Below are 16,339 nucleotides of genomic sequence, written 5' to 3'. Positions count from 1 at the left end.
CCATCAAACAATTCCACGTTTTGATTGTTTGTTAGTGTATTAATTGCTTCTGGGTCGTCTGAATTTGATGTAACGCCTTTACGGCTACCCAGGGGAGAGACACTGATATATAGCTAGCTGCTTATAAAGATCCCAATGTTGCCAACAACAACAACATGAAATGCTGTTTGCAGGAAAGGGTGGGTGGGTGGGTGGTGGAACTTTCCAGCGGAAATGAAGCGGAGAGACATTATGCAAATATAATTACAATATGGTGCCAATTTATCACACACCCAAGATGATTCATCGCATCCAGAGACAATTACGTTAATTTCATACACTGCAACATCGCTCTGCCTGAAATTGCATATTGACCAATGGCAGGTTACAGCAAACAAACATTTGTGAATTATGCGCCAAGCATGAAAAATTATGCTGACAAAGTGTTATGTTAAACAGATACATTTAAAGGCTTTTAAACTGGAGTTTGACTGGTAGCGGAATATAATCTATTTGCTATTTTGAATCAGTAGCGCCTCTGCTGGTCGGTGCCCGGTAGTGCAGTACTGTATACAGTAAACCTCGGATATATCGGACTCGGATATATCGGAAATTCGCTCACAACGGACAGATAAAAAAGAACCGATTTTTCTGTAATGCATTTCCAATAAAAATTCATTGCATATATCAGATTTTTTATAACGGATTTCGCCTATTTCGGACAAAATCTCCAGTCCCGTTCCAATGCATTTCCATTAAATTTCCCTCGCATATATCGGATGGCCGCATCGTGGCGCTCCGATTCGCCGAATCGTGACAGGCCGCTATACGACGTCATTTGCAGCGTTTGCAGCGTTGCCTGCGCGTCCAGGTACATTGGAAACATAGTCAAGGAAGTGCCTTTTTATAACGGATAAAATCCGATTTACGCATATACCGGATATAAATCCGATATATGCGTAAAACGGCCATTTTCCGGTATACGCATATAACGGATTTCGCTTATAACGGACAAAACCAGTGGGAACAATTGAATCCGATATATCCGAGGTTTACTGTACTTTGCTTTACAAAACAAGTATTTTCTACTTCACAGTACTGAAAAACACAGTAAAAGCACTCTGCATTGAATGCATCAGTCCAACAGAGGAGATCTAACTAAGGTCTTCAATTTTCTGCGAGAAGATGGAGTGCGGCAATAAAAAGGGCTGCAGCAGCAAAGTGGAGAATATGTACCCTATATCTTATATGCACTGCGTACTTTTATGACACTCTTCTTTCAACGCTACATGAGCTGTCTGTCTCTTGCCACACACACGTTATCTATTCTTTCCTCTATTAAACACAGGAAGTGAACAAACATTCATTACTTGCTGCGGCGTGGAGACGGCGTAGGATTAAGTCAACTGTTTCTGCCTCCTCCTTTTTAAGACGTGCTGACAATTAAACAATTAAAACGTGACCATGCTGGGACCGCCCACCTTGGAAAGTATCCACAAGAAAGCTCATGTGTGTTATTTAGTGGTTGAGGAACCGAAGCTACAGTAGAAATGCTATTTGTAGTGAAAATCAATCATTGAATTTTGTATTTCTTATGCTTTGTATCAGATTACTCAGGTGTATTTCTCGGTCCTATTCATACTTCCTGGCAGCTAGGGTCCTTGATTTTGTCCTTAAATGATTCCTGGCCCCTTCCTCGACTAAATGACCTCATCAGATGGCGTACTTTGCTTGAGGGGTTTTGTTCATTTTGTTCGCCGTCACAGCTTCCCGAGTACACAATGCAGCACAAGGAACTGATGAGACTCCTGCAGTCTGTTTTCACACTGGAGTGGACACAACTGATGCTTTTGTTTTTTTTTTGTTTTTTTTTTTTTTGGGGGGGGGGGGGAATTGACAAACTGCATTAAAAATGCATGTTTTGATCTGTATATGTTGAATTTATTAGACTATTCGGTCATTTAATACACTGCAAATATGTGACCCTTGTCCCTTATTATAGTATTATATTCACGATTTCATTGTTAGTACTTTGTTTAGTACTTTGTTAATTCAGACTAAACGGTCGTTTAGCATTTGGGAGTTATTAGGAACAAGTGAACAGAGTTCATCTTACCTGTGAACACTTACCAATGGAGTCACCTGCAGAAATATGTGGGGAGGAGACGCCAAGAGTTTGCTTTATAGTGATGTCATTAGTGACATCATCAGACCATACCATGTACTGGGGATGAGGGAGGGGGTCGTAGGGTTTCATTCATTCATTCATTTTCTACCGCTTTTTCCTCATGAGGGTCGCGGGGGTGCTGGAGCCTATCCCAGCTGTCTTCGGGCGAGAGGCGGGGTACACCCTGGACTGGTGGCCAGCCAATCACAGGGCACATATAGACAAACAACCATTCACACTCACATTCATACCTATGCCGCGGTCGTAGGTTTTATGGGGATTTAATCTTGGGTTCAGGTAGGGAAATATGGGTATGGGTTAATATTTTATGAAAAGTTTTAGCAGCAGGTCACATTAGATGGTATTGTTGAAATCCAGTTTTGTGAAGAGTTACATGATTCGATTTGTTTGGTAGACCAACCTATGGGCTATGGTGGGACATTCTGGGCAGATTGAGATCCCTATAAAGGAGCAGCTGGGGTTTCTTTGAGGAGGGCAGGGTGATGTGGTGCCACCACCCCATACAGTACGGTGGTTTATTGATGTGAGTGAATACTAGTGATGTCAAGATGAACCATGAACCATTTTCAGTCAACTGGTTTGAGAATGGATTTATTTCTTGAAGGTTCATGTGCACACAAAACCTTGGATCGGCTGGATCTTCATGTGAGATGCATTGAATGCTGATCTGTTTTGGCTCTTGGAAATGATTATGTACTACAAAAAAATGTATCACCAAAGGATTAATCTACAAAGTGTAAGATAAAATATACAGTATATATATAAAATTCTGAATGTTTTCTTGTCCATAAATGTCATGTATCAAGTGATACATATTTCGCTGAGTGACAGGCACACATAGCGGCAAATTCTGAACCTTTTCCCAAATCCGTTACTTGGTACAGCCGGGCTGCGAGGCTTTGGACGTCATCAATTCCGGCCCCTTCCCCCAATGAATCAAGCCTCGGTACACACTTCACGGAAGTGCCCACTCGATTACTCGACACATGCATTTTATATCCATTTTTATAGTACATTTTTTTTCTCCTTGCTGTTTTTTTTTTCAATAATTCAATCATATTTTTTTTCTTTTTTTTTGGTTTTCGGACACCACATTACAACACAATATATTTCATTATCTTTTGTGTTTACTGGAACACTTATTCATTTACTGCTCACACACAAATAAATAACCACATTACACTCTACCGATGTTGTAGAAAACCTAATGCTAAAATGCTAAAGCTACTTGCCATTCAGAGAGTAGGGAACTTTTGAAATTTGTCAGTTTGTCAGTTTTTGACCACTTTTGTCCAGTCTCTAATTCCGGATCAGATCCAGGATCCAACACATATGGCTGTATGTTAAAAACGGATGCCTCAATGCAGCAACAATAACTCTCCTTTAAATCCATCACAGTGCTTTATCAGAGTGCACCAAATCCACTGCACTAGCAAAAGGATGCAGCGGTTGAAAAAAAAACAAACAAAAAAAAACATAAAATATGGTTCATATGATTCTCTGAAGCGGGAGTGTACACAAGGCTGTTTCTATGTTTATATGATATAAAACCAACAAGAGAACGCCAATCCTTTCGGAAGCACGCGTCCCTTAATGTCACTGCCACACTCGGCTCTAATCACCTCATAAAAAGCTAGCTATCATGCAGTATGTATTTCAAATGAAAGTCATACAAATCCTCAATATGGCAAGAAAAGCACTATTAGCTTGAAGGATGTAGTGACACAGACATGGCGCTGGTTGAATGGGGCTTTAAGGCCTATATTGTGTTATTCGGTACATCTGCACCGCGACACAAATCTCACCTGATGGCTCTGTGATGAAGGAGAAGGTGTGATGGTGATACCAGCTCCTGTGAACGCCTCACATCGAGATATCCAAAAGTGTTGTGCTATGTTTTAATTACTAACTTCCTAATTTATGCATCTCGTGTTTGACATACACGTCAAAATGAGATTAATTTGTCTGACTAATAATGTGCGGTCGAGTGGTTAGCGCGCAGACCTCACAGCTAGGAGAACAGGGTTCAATTCCACCCTCGGCCATCTCTGTGTGGAGTTTGCATGTTCTCCCCGTGTACTCCGGTTTCCTCCCACATTCCAAAAACATGCTAGGTTAATTAGCGACTCCAAATTGTCCATAGGTATGAATGTGAGTGTGAATGGTTGTTTGTCTATATGTGCCCTGTGATTGGCTGGCCACCAGTCCAGGGTGTACCCCGCCTCTCGCCCAAAGACAGCTGGGATAGGCTCCAGCACCCCCCGCGACCCTCGTGAGGAAAAGCGGTAGAAAATGAATGAATGAATGAATAATAATGTACGTTGCATTGCCTTAATCCTTCAAGATAATATTATGGGATTCAAATGAACAGGCTTATCCGGCAGAAACGACAAATAGATAACACAAAAGGTAGGCTGGTATTTAAAGGCATCCGGGTCGCGGCACAGATCAGCCGCTGGGATACGAGTTAATTGCCCCAAATGCCACCTCTTCAGGCAGAGTGCAGCTGAGGGGAGCGGAGGCATTAAATTAAAAGCTTTGTGGTCCATCTCTCGGAAAATGCCAAATTGTTCATCGGGGAGACCTATTTGGAAAGCGAAGGCACATCAGGCAAACATTCCGGCAGATGAATTAGCCCCTTTTAGTGACGTGCCGATGCCAACTGTAATTTTGAACATACAGTACATTATACAGTATGTTTATGCTTGCATAATTCAACATGACTAAAAAGGATAGGGGATGCATGGCGGTCGAGTGGTTAGCGCGCAGACCTAACAGCTAGGAGACCAAGGTTAAATTCCACCCTCATTTCTGTGTGGAGTTTGCATGTTCTCTCCGTGCATGTTTTCCGGGTACTCCGGTTTCCTCCCACATTCCAAAAACATGCTAGGTTAATTGGCGACTCCAAATTGTCCATAGGTATGAATGTGAGTGTGAATGGTTGTTTGTCTATATGTGCCCTGTGATTGGCTGGCCACCAGTTCAGGGTGTACCCTGCCTCTCACCCGAAGACAGCTGGGATAGGCTCCAGCACCCCCGCTACCTACATGAGGAAAAAGCGGTAGAAAATGAATGAATAAAAATAGCATTATTACATTATCATTTAGGCTGCATGGCGGTCAAGTGGTTAGCGCACAGACCTCACAGCTAGAGACCAGGGTTCAATTCCACCCTCGGCCATTTCTGTGTGGAGTTTGCATGTTCTCCCCATGCATGTGTGGGTTTTTTGTCCGGGTACTCCAGTTTCCTCCCACATTCCAAAAACATGCTAGAGTGTGAATGGTTGTTTGTCTATATGTGCCCTGTGATTGGCTGGCGACCAGTCCAGGGTGTACCCCGCCTCTCGCCCGAAGACAGCTGGGATAAGCTCCAGCACCCCCGTGACCCTCGTGACAAAAAGTGGTAAAAAATGAATGAATGAATTAAAAAAAAAACACAAAGCTTTTTTAATCCCACCCCTTCTCCATATCTCAGCAGGTACTGAAAGAAACAAGCCAGTTCGATCCCAACGCCTTCAAAACTGTGATTGGTTATTCAGTGTTATTCTCGACACTGCAGCATCGGCAGTCGATGGGTTTCAAGATGGAAATTGACTTGACACATTAAAAATACATCACAGTGTTGACAACAGGGATACAGCATTTTCCTAAATACGGGTCATTGCCATTTACCGAGCGTCAATTTCAACTAGCGTACCAATTTGTTGATGTAAAGTAACACTAAAGGGTGAAAATCAGAGTCAAATGTGCATCTCTATTGTGTTGTCCGTGTAATTATTTTTCCGAGAAAGGGATAGTTATAGTTATTAAACCCCAAACCACAACCCATGTGTCTGATTGACTTGAAATTTTGCACACATGTGTTTCACTGGAACGACACACTGACAAGCAATTGGAAAACATGGCTGTCATCAACATCATTACAGGCTAAAACAACAAGGAAATTCCAAGTATGCTAGCATGCTTCCAAAGCATCTTAACCACAAAACAAACACAACTGGACAGGAGTTTCAGTAAACGTTAAGTCACCGATTTCAAAGCCCTGTCCCGGCATCCGCCGTCATAGCTGACCTTAAATCTTCATTCGGGGATCGGAATCCATCGCAATAAAAAGCTTAGTGGGAGGAGCTTAGCATTTCTAATGTTGTAGGAGTTGTTAAAATGCCATAACTTTATCAAAATTCATTCGGTGCCATTTTTGGCACATGTTTTGATCTGAAGTCCTGTTACAAAATTTGATTAAAATTGAAGATTTAAAATTTTAAGATTAAAAGTTTTGTCGTTTTACGTAAAAAACCTTAATAAAAAGCTTAGTGGGAGGAGCTTAGCATTTCTAATGTTGTAGGAGTTGTTAAAATGTTATAACTTTATCAAAATTCATTTGGTGCCATTTTTGGCATATGTTTTGATCTGAAGTCCTGTTACAAAATTTGATTCAAATTGAAGATTTAAAATTTTAAGATTAAAAGTTTTGTCATTTAACGTAAAAATGGAAAAAAAATACAGAAATACAGAAAAAAAAATTCAAATATTATTATTTTTTTTTAATTGAGTGTACGAAATATCCCTTTGGTGTATAGAGCGGTACAGCCCTGTATATGTAGTATATGTATAAATGTACTTTCAAGCAAGTATTTCTTGTGAGTATTAAAAATACATGGCATTAATTAAAAACGAACAAGCCTTTCCTTTATGCTGTGCAACTTAAATGAGGTAGCTAGAAGTTTTCGGATGTCCTTTGGGAAAAGCAAAAAAAAAGCAAGAGCATTTCCACAGGATCTTGAAACGAGTCCATGCATGAAGTTCCACATATTGGATGCTTCAAACCAATTTATTCGGAAGAATCCAGGCAATGACCAAACCCCCTTTTCTGTCTCTCTCGTGGCAGGCGTTTGTGCAATGTTTAAAAGGAGCTCTCGATGGCAATGAAGGAAGGTGAGCATGTCAACATGCTCTGGGCTCAGGCTTGCTCCCTTCTTTGAAGAAATGTTACCTGCAGCTGAAAACAGACATCCTGCTGGCTTGGATGTGGCTGGAATACACAGCAGAGACCCTGCCGGTCCTGCCGGTCTTGGATATTATGCATTCTTTTCCCACAAGACAGTGGATTATCTTTCTTGGACATACGATGTTCTGCACAATATGAACCCTGGAATAATTCATTCATTCATTTTCTACCGTTTTTTCCTCATGAGGGTGGTGGGGGTGCTGGAGCCTATCCCAGCTGTCTTCGGGCGAGAGGCGGGGTACACCCTGGACTGGTCGCCAGCCAATCACAGGGCACATATAGACAAACAACCATTCACACTCACATTCATACCTATGGACAATTTGGAGTGGCCAATTAACCTAGCATGTTTTGGAATGTGGGAGGAATCGAGTGGATCCTTCATTGTAGGTACGTTCTGATCTTCAAGAATCCTGTGCCTTGAAGATTGAGTCCAAATCATCAAAAATGGCTGGGATTGAATGAGTTAAGTTTGTTTCCACTCGGAAACACTGTAGCTGATTGAAGGTTCAGTTCCCCAAACAAGTACTACTGTTCATGTCTGAGGTTCACGTAGCGTTCCCCCCTCAGGGTCACTGCTGGGTGGGAGAGTGTGGAGGTCACAGGCCACCTCTGTTCCTGGAATCTAGAAATTCTGGACAAAGGCAGAGGTGCCGTTCCAGCGGCTGCAGACATCTTGCATGTTCTCCTTGACAACCTTTTATTTCTGGCACAGCAACTACAAGCGTTCCCAAACAATTTTGGAGGGGAGTGTATATTTGTAAGTTAAAACACGGAGAGATACATACATATCTTCAACCAGTCATGATGTGCTATATATATCACTATATTGACAGTTACTATGGTACACATTATGTCGTTGTATGGTCATATCACCTCGTACTTCGGTACGTGAAAAAAACTATATTAGGAAAGCAGGAAGTGAACAAATGTAACAGTTACTGATTGCAAAAGTACCAGATGGAGGGGTAGGATTTAATAAGCTTTGCTTCTTCCTACTCCTTTTGGACATGTGGAACTGTGAACTGATTATGTGATGCATTCAATTGTAATCTGATGCATGTTCAAATGAAATAAAACCTTTACCATTACCATAAATTAAATAAAATATAAAGTTTTGTGGGCTGCACGGCGATTTAGTGGTTAGCGCGCAGACCTCACAACTAGGAAACCCGAGTTCAATTCCACCCTCGGCCATCTCTGTGTGGAGTTTGCATGTTCTCCCCGTGCATGCGTGGGTTTTCTCCGGGTACTCCGGTTTCCTCCCACATTCCAGAAACATGCTAGGTTAATTGGCGACTCCAAATTGTCCATAGGTATGAATGTGAGTGTGAATGGTTGTTTGTACATATGTGCCCTGTGATTGGCTGGCCACCAGTCCAGCCTCTCGCCTGAAGACAGCTGGGATAGGCTCCAGCACCCCTGCAACCCTCGTGAGGATAAGCGGTAGAAAATGAAGGAATGAATTAACTTTTGTTATGAAATTAAACTTTGTGTGGAGTTTGCATGTTTTCCCCGTGTGAGTGAGTGTGAATGGTCGTTTGCTTATATGTGCCCCGTGATTGGCTGGTGGCCAAAATAAGCTGGGAAAGGCACTGTGACCATCGTGACGATAAGTAACATAGAATACTCCTGAATGGATGATTAAATTAGCAAGGTAGCTTTTATGACAAAATAAAGACACACAATGTACTGAAAATCGGTATCAATGAGTAGCCGTAATGATACGCGGTACACTGTAACTTGAACATGAATATACCGTATGTGACTAAACATATTGTGCCAAATGCAGGATGACTGTAAGACTAAAAAAATGTGTATTTCCTAAAGTTTCCCCAATGCATGATTCAGAATGACATAAATAACCAGGACTTCCGCTAACGCCACCAGCGTGCTTCAATTATTTAAGTTGAACTGAGCAAAGAAGTGGCCCACTTTCACCAGCACATCAACAGATGCTACAACACAGCCATGCAATTATGATGCGGAATTCATCCCGACACTAGAAGGCAGTGCAGGGTTTTTCATGTCGCGCTCTTGATGACCCTCCTGATTACATCTGGCGAGGGTCAAGAGGCCTCCCGATGACACATCTCAGCATCTAATCAAGTCCAACCGCGTCCTTGGTCACTTGACCTTCCGACATAGAAATACAGCATCACTGCTTCACACGTTAATGAGCAAAGGATTCATTATGGCTTTCGGCTAGCCCGCATTCACACTTGTGGTTCGGTGCCCTGGTCTGGACCAAAAATGAGAAAAAGATTTTTTGCACACTTGAGTGCTGTTTGCATCCATGCTGCTGTTCTTGTGGAGCACCAGAGTGGCCGGAAACCCGAGGAAACATGACGACTGTGAACGCACCCTTTATGTGTTAGGCTGAAGTAACTACCAGGATTCAATGTATTTTTTCTTCTGCGTCAGACTTCAAGGCTAAATGTTTGACAAAATTTGAGCAGGACATGCTGGTTACGTGGGTGGCCTTGACCAGAGCCAAATTCAGACATCCAGGCCGGGCCATCTGGGAGCTGGCACACGGAATCACTGCCAACGTTCAAAAGGAGGACAACCACCACTGAGCATCTCGTTGGTTTCTTTCCGCCAACGACTGCTTGAGACTGGGAGGAAGTCTCATTTATAAAATAGAGAACCTACCTCGTTTGTCCAAATTATGCTTAAGCTCCTCCTCCTTGTAGTCAGTGTGTCCTCCGTAGCCGATCCCGACCCCATAGTCGTCCTGGATCTTCCCGTCGCTCACTTTGTTGTGCAGTTGGTTGGGGGTGGAATTCAACGAGCGCCCCACCGAATCGTCTTCATCGCAGTCGTAATCGTCGAGGATGGGCGTCTCCCGGATGGGCATGCCGATGACGGAGCCGCTGTGCTGGTGAGTTCCTCTGGATCCACGGTAGCTGTCCCTCCCTTGGGGTCCCAGCAGAACCGAAGGGATATAGTGGATCTCGTGTGTGGCCTCTGTGCTGGCGCTCTTCTGGGGGATGCGGCGGCGCTTGCACCATCGGTGGCGAGTGTAGAGGACCAGAGTGAAAAGGAGAATGAGAAGGAGAAGGGCGATGAGGCCACCCTGGGAAAGCAAATCAAGAAATATTTGACATTAACAGGGAAAATATGGTGGACAATATTTGATTCATTCATTCATTTTTCTACCGCTTTTTCCTCACGAGGGTCGCGGGGGTGCTGGAGCCTATCCCAGCTGTCTTTGGGCGAGAGGCGGGGTACACCCTGGACTGGTGGCCAGCCAATCACAGGGCACATATAGACAAACAACCATTCACACTCACATTCATATCAATGGACAATTTGGAGTGGCCAATTAACCTAGCATGTTTTTGGAATGTGGGAGGAAACCGGAGTACCCGGAGAAAACCCATGGGGAGAACATGCAAACTCCACACAGAGATGGCCGAGGGTGGAATCGAACCCCAGTGTCCACTCGACCGCTGTGCCGCCTCCAATAAACACCCACTGTCAGTTTAGGGTGTTGACCAAAAATATGGGGAGAACATGCAAACTCCACACAGAGATGGCCGACGGTGGAATCAAACCCTGGTCCTCCTAGCTGTGAGGTCTGCGCGCTAACCAGTCGACCGCCGTGCCACCTTGGACAATATTTATTGATATTTATTTTCAAATATTATCAATATTTTTTTCAAAACCGTGAACCGTGTTTAACCACTTCCACACAATTAGCATCATTCATCATTAACTACTCGTTAATAACTATTTAAAGCACTTGGCCTCATTCTGATTCTATCAATTTAAATACACGGACAATGTAAAGTTTGCATCCTGCAATAAATAAAAATGATTTCATTGAATATGACATTTGACAAAGTATGGTGAGTTTAAGGCTCACCGTGCAGCATCAAAGTCGAAGCCAATACCCCAAAAATAATTGAATTCATCGAACTAGATGACCAGCCTCCCTCAGCGATGGAAGACACCGTGTCCCGCTGACTGCTCTCACTTGGAGCCCCACCACTGCAACCTCCAGGATTCGTGAACTTTTAGCATATGTATGCAGCCATATGCCATAATGTTTAATCAGCAGTTTTTAGCAGCTCAACCTGTACCAGACCCACAAATGCTTTGCGGTGCAAGCGTGCTTGATATTCATTTCCTATGCAAAGTCAGGGCTCCTATATTTAGTCACACGCCATCAATGTATTGCTGTTTGTTGGCTAGTTTTACACTCCTTTTTTTATTTCCATTTCTGAGTCTTGTGGAGCATTACATTTGTCTACGCTCCATTCGATATCTCACCATCACAAAAACATCAACAACAGCGTGTCATTCAAGCACCGGCTGGACGATAAAGGAAATCCATACGCTCTTACCGAAGAGTGGGAAAGAAGGGAGGCATGACTTGTTCTGTGACAAGAGGGATGCATTCATTCTTTATCATTCTGCTTTTGCCAATTCAATACATCGGATAGCAGAAAGCCTCAGGGAACATACAGTTCAGAAAAATGAGAGTTGCTACATTACTAAGTCTGTCTTGTTGGTATGACGTATTCGTCCACTCCTGAACTGCTGCACACAAAAGGGTGTCAACGCCCGCATCCCTGCTGTTTAGCCTGTGCTCTACAAAGACACAATATGATGGCTTTTTGTGAAGCCACGAGCTGTATTGACTTGAAATTTCTCAAACACCCACTATAACTTTTGTATGTTTAGCCGAATTGTAATGAAGTTATGGTAATGGTTTTATTTCATTTGAACATGCATCAGATTACAATTGAATGCATCACATAATCAGTTCACAGTTCCACATGTCCAAAAGGAGTAGGAAGAAGCAAAGCTCATTCAATCCTACCCCTCCATCTGATACTTTTACAATCAGTAACCGTGACATTTGTTCACTTTCTGCTTTCCTAATATAATTTATTTTAATATATTTTTTATTTTAATTTTTGTAATTATTTTTTATTTTGATTTTTGTAATTAATTTCATTTTTTGTAAATAATTTTAATTTCAATTTTTGTAATTAATTTTAATTTCAATTTTTGTAATTAATTTTAATTTCAATTTTTTAAATTATTTTAATTTCAATTTTTTTAATTATTTTAATTTCATTTTTTTAATTTTAATTTTAATTTTAATTTTAATTTTAATTTTAATTTTAATTTTAATTTTAATTTTAATTTTAATTTTAATTTTAATTTTAATTTTAATTTTAATTTTAATTTTAATTTTAATTTTAATTTTAATTTTAATTACATACCGAAGTACGAGGTGATATGACGATATCATTCTCAGCTGAGTAATTCGAGGTGCTGACATGAGTAATGGTCGGGAATATTCCCAACAAAAACTTTGCATTGCTCGAAAAAAAAAACGTTGCTCGACACTTTCATGTCACATGACTGCTTGAAAAACATGGCCATCACCAAGCCAAATGTCTTTTGGCCCGAAGCCATCGGCCATTTTTCTTTAAATGTCATAGTATGTATTACATGCATCCTAGCATCCTTCCAAAGCATTTTGAGCACAACCTACAGGGTTCCCCAAGTCGTACCCCAAGGGCCGTCTTATCCCCCCCACAACAGTATATCGGTATCGCCTTACCTTAAAGAGGTTTCATGCCAGCGCTAGCATATTGGTGTGACATACAGTACGAAACCCAAAGGTGCCATATTTGCGACGTGAGGGAAAAATGCTTCATCAGCACGGCACGCTACATGACTACTGATTATAGACACACACACTGACACGCACAAATGAATCATACCTATATAAAACCCGGGGGTCATTCGTCACAACATTTAAAATTCAATCTTCATGACAAAAAAACAAACGGCACCACTCCCCCACCCCCCACCCCCACCTCCACCTCGCAGGCATCTGGATGTCCATAAATCACACTATGGTGAGACGGGAGGCAGCCCGAAGAAGCGTGTTCATTAATCTCTGGTAGGATGGCAGCTTTGAAGAGGAAGCTAGTGCATGGCTAACTCCCCTAACTTCCATATGCACCCCCAGCCGTACGATTACGGAAGGTTTGCTCCACCAGCAGCAGCATGACAATGAAGAGACATTGAAATGTTTATATTGTATTCCTTTTTACTCTAAGTGCTGCATAATTAGCTCCTGTTCCTCTGCACTGTATCCTATGTTACATGTACCATCACACCCCGAGTCTTAATATGTGGCAATCTGCATAGCGTGTTCTATGAAGGTGTGTAACCAGGACATAATGGTGAGTTGGGAAGCAGATGTGTTTTTACTTTCATTTTGCTGTCATTGCATGTGAGAGCAGTGAGTAATGACATTTCTGCCTTCTCATAACGTGGTTCCAGTCTAATTTCCTGTTCACACTTGAATTGGTTTCTTTTCTTTCATTACTGATGAGCGGAATATACATTTGCTTCTCCAAGGGGCGTTCAAAGTCAAGTTAACCCTGTAAAACCCAAAAATAGACAAAAAATAATAATTCATGCCTGTCTCTGCACCTAAATGCGGGGAAGAACTAAATTTGAAACACTTATATGCTAGGACTACGTTAAAAAGCCATAGCATTTTAGTATGTGGAATCAAACTATGGAATGGATTGAGTAAGACCCTCAAACAATGCACAACGATGAGCCAATTCAAGAAACAATACAAGCAGTTGATGTTTGCTAAATACAAGGATGAAGAGTCTTGAACCAGTCATGATGTGCTATATATATCACTATATTGACACTTACTATGGTACACATTATGTCATTGGATGCTCATATCACCTCGTACTTCGGTACATGACAAAAAAAAAAAAACTTAAACTATATTAAGAAAGCAGGAAGTGAACAAATGTAACAGTTACTGATTGTAAAAGTACCAGATGGAGGGGTAGGATTTAATAAGCTGTGCTTCTGCCTACTCCTTTTGGACATGTGAACTGATTATGTGATGCATTCAATTGCAATCTGATGCATGTTCAAATGAAATAAAACCATTAGCATTACCATTACCATTACCAAACATCCGCCAAACTTTTACTGATAAAAAAAAACAGCACAGATTTAAATACCGCTACACGGCATTATTAATTAATACAGTATTACTCAATTCTGGTACAAAGATATCAAATGTATTCTTTCACGTGTGAACATCTGACAAGTGTCCATCTCCAGTGAGCATGGTGCATATGCTCGTTTCACAGGGTGATTTATAATTTAGCCATGCACATATACATCAACAAAAAACAGACAAAATCATATAAAATGTGTGAACATTGTTCACTTAAAACAATACAACAACATAGGTGAGACAATGTGTGTTTGCACACTGTTGTGTTTTACTGCGTGTTCATAAAGTGCTTGGAATTGCAAGTCATCCCATTAGAAAGCTTACTGAAGCTACATTTGTTTCTGAAACTAAAATGTCCAGTGCATCGATAAATTTTGATATTTTTACATTTATTGAATGGACATGTTATTTACTTGGAATTGAAAATGGAACTCTAATAAATGGGGAAACAAGTAAAAGAGACTTCATTGGCCTTATACCTGTGATGGGTACAATCTTAACAAAGTTATAGTAGTACTGTTCATCACATGCACAGACCTGCACCATTCAAAGCAGTAAGAAGAAGCAGAGCTGATTTTAATCCCACCCCGTCTTTGTGTCTCAGCAATTACTGAATTGTTTGCTGCACAGTCGCAGTTAATGCCTCAGAGGAAACCCGTGATTTGATCATCAGAAAATGTGAAAAGCCAATCTACAACACGGCTCACTGCGACGAAAGCAGACTGTGTAACAGCTCGGAATTTTAATGCTGAATTATGATCGATCCACCTTTGTACCCTTGCTTTAATGGCTTCCACTGAGACTCAACCTTGGCACAGCCATGATTCCCCTCATGATCTAAATAAGCTTTTTTTTTTTTTTTTTTTCATGCAGCGCAGTGACACCAGTCCCGAATCATCCTCTGTGGGTTTGGTCGCCATCTGTGCACTGTGGAGAATCACAGTGAATCACCAATCTGTGGCATTACCTCCACCAAGGTAGTTACGTTTACAGTAAAAACAAAGTATGACATTTTTTTCCGGGTACTCCGGTTTCCTCCCACATTCCAAAAACATGCTAGGTTAATTGGCGACTCCAAATTGTCCATAGGTATGAGTGTGAATGGTTGTTTGTCTATATGTGCCCTGTGATTGGCTGGCGACCAGTCCAGGGTGTACCCCGCCTCTTGCCCGAAGACAGCTGGGATAGGCTCCAGCACCATAAACATTCATTCTCTACCGCTTATCCTCACGAGTGTCGTGGGGGGTGCTCGAGCCTATCCCAGCTGTCTTCGGGCGAGAAACCGGAGTACCCGGAAAAAACCCACGCATGCACGGGGAGAACATGCAAACTCCACACAGAGATGGCCGAGGGTGGAATTGAACCCTGGTCTCCTAGCTGTGAGGTCTGCGCGCTAACCACTCAACCACTGTGCTGCCGACTTTCAATACAGAATAACTACTCCAACTAATAATACTGATACATAATCAATTAGTCCACACAGATATGGCTGAGGGTGGAATCAAACCCCAGTCTCCTAGCTGTGAGGTCTGCGCGCTAACCACTCGACCGCCGTGCCACCTCCAATAAACACCCACTGTCAATTTAGGGTGTTAACCAAAATATGGTACACACCTTTAGAGGAACGACAAGCACCTGTGTGTGCAATTTCAGCAAGATAAGTAAAGAAAAACATGGCCGCCATCAAGCAAAACATAGTCGCAGCTTAGCAACTAATTGCCCATAAGTCACTGACCCTTTAACTGCAATTCACAGGAAGGGCCCACACACGCTAGAGGCCAAACGACATGCAATTTACCTGTGGAATGACCCTGGAGACATCATCATACAATCTGTTGATCTGGATGTAAACATCCCGCGGCTTAAACTGGACCACATCAGCTCAACCTTTTCATATTGTTCCCCCGAAGGCAACTATAATACACATCACCCCCCCCCCCCCCTTTCTCTCACCCCTATCAGCCCATTACTTCATCTTCCACATGCCACACATCTCCATCACGCAAAAAAAAGTGGAAAGATGTCAGGTCAGATAGCGATAGCGGCGTGTTGAGCTCCAGCCCCTGTGAATTACAGCAGGAATTATAGAGCCGATATGAGAAGCAGATAAGAGCGAAGCGGCTGCTGCTGCTGCTGCT

At 42.0% G+C, this 16,339-nt stretch overlaps 1 protein-coding gene across 3 annotated transcripts in view; it reads right to left on the bottom strand.

Annotated features, from left to right (window-relative positions):
- LOC131103025 (astrotactin-2-like) overlaps positions 1-16,339 on the bottom strand; it is a 239,522-nt gene that overhangs the window by 132,020 nt on the left and 91,163 nt on the right. For all 3 annotated transcript variants that reach the window (XM_058048873.1, XM_058048853.1, XM_058048863.1), the window contains one exon: positions 9,830-10,253. In XM_058048873.1, coding sequence (XP_057904856.1) covers positions 9,830-10,253 — 424 coding nt within the window. The remainder of the gene's footprint in view (positions 1-9,829; positions 10,254-16,339) is intronic.

Source organism: Doryrhamphus excisus, chromosome 2 (assembly GCF_030265055.1).
Source record: "Doryrhamphus excisus isolate RoL2022-K1 chromosome 2, RoL_Dexc_1.0, whole genome shotgun sequence".
Taxonomy (NCBI): domain Eukaryota; kingdom Metazoa; phylum Chordata; class Actinopteri; order Syngnathiformes; family Syngnathidae; genus Doryrhamphus; species Doryrhamphus excisus.
The sequence above is the reverse complement of the archived record's forward strand: the minus strand, read 5'-3'. Positions and strand labels throughout refer to the sequence as shown.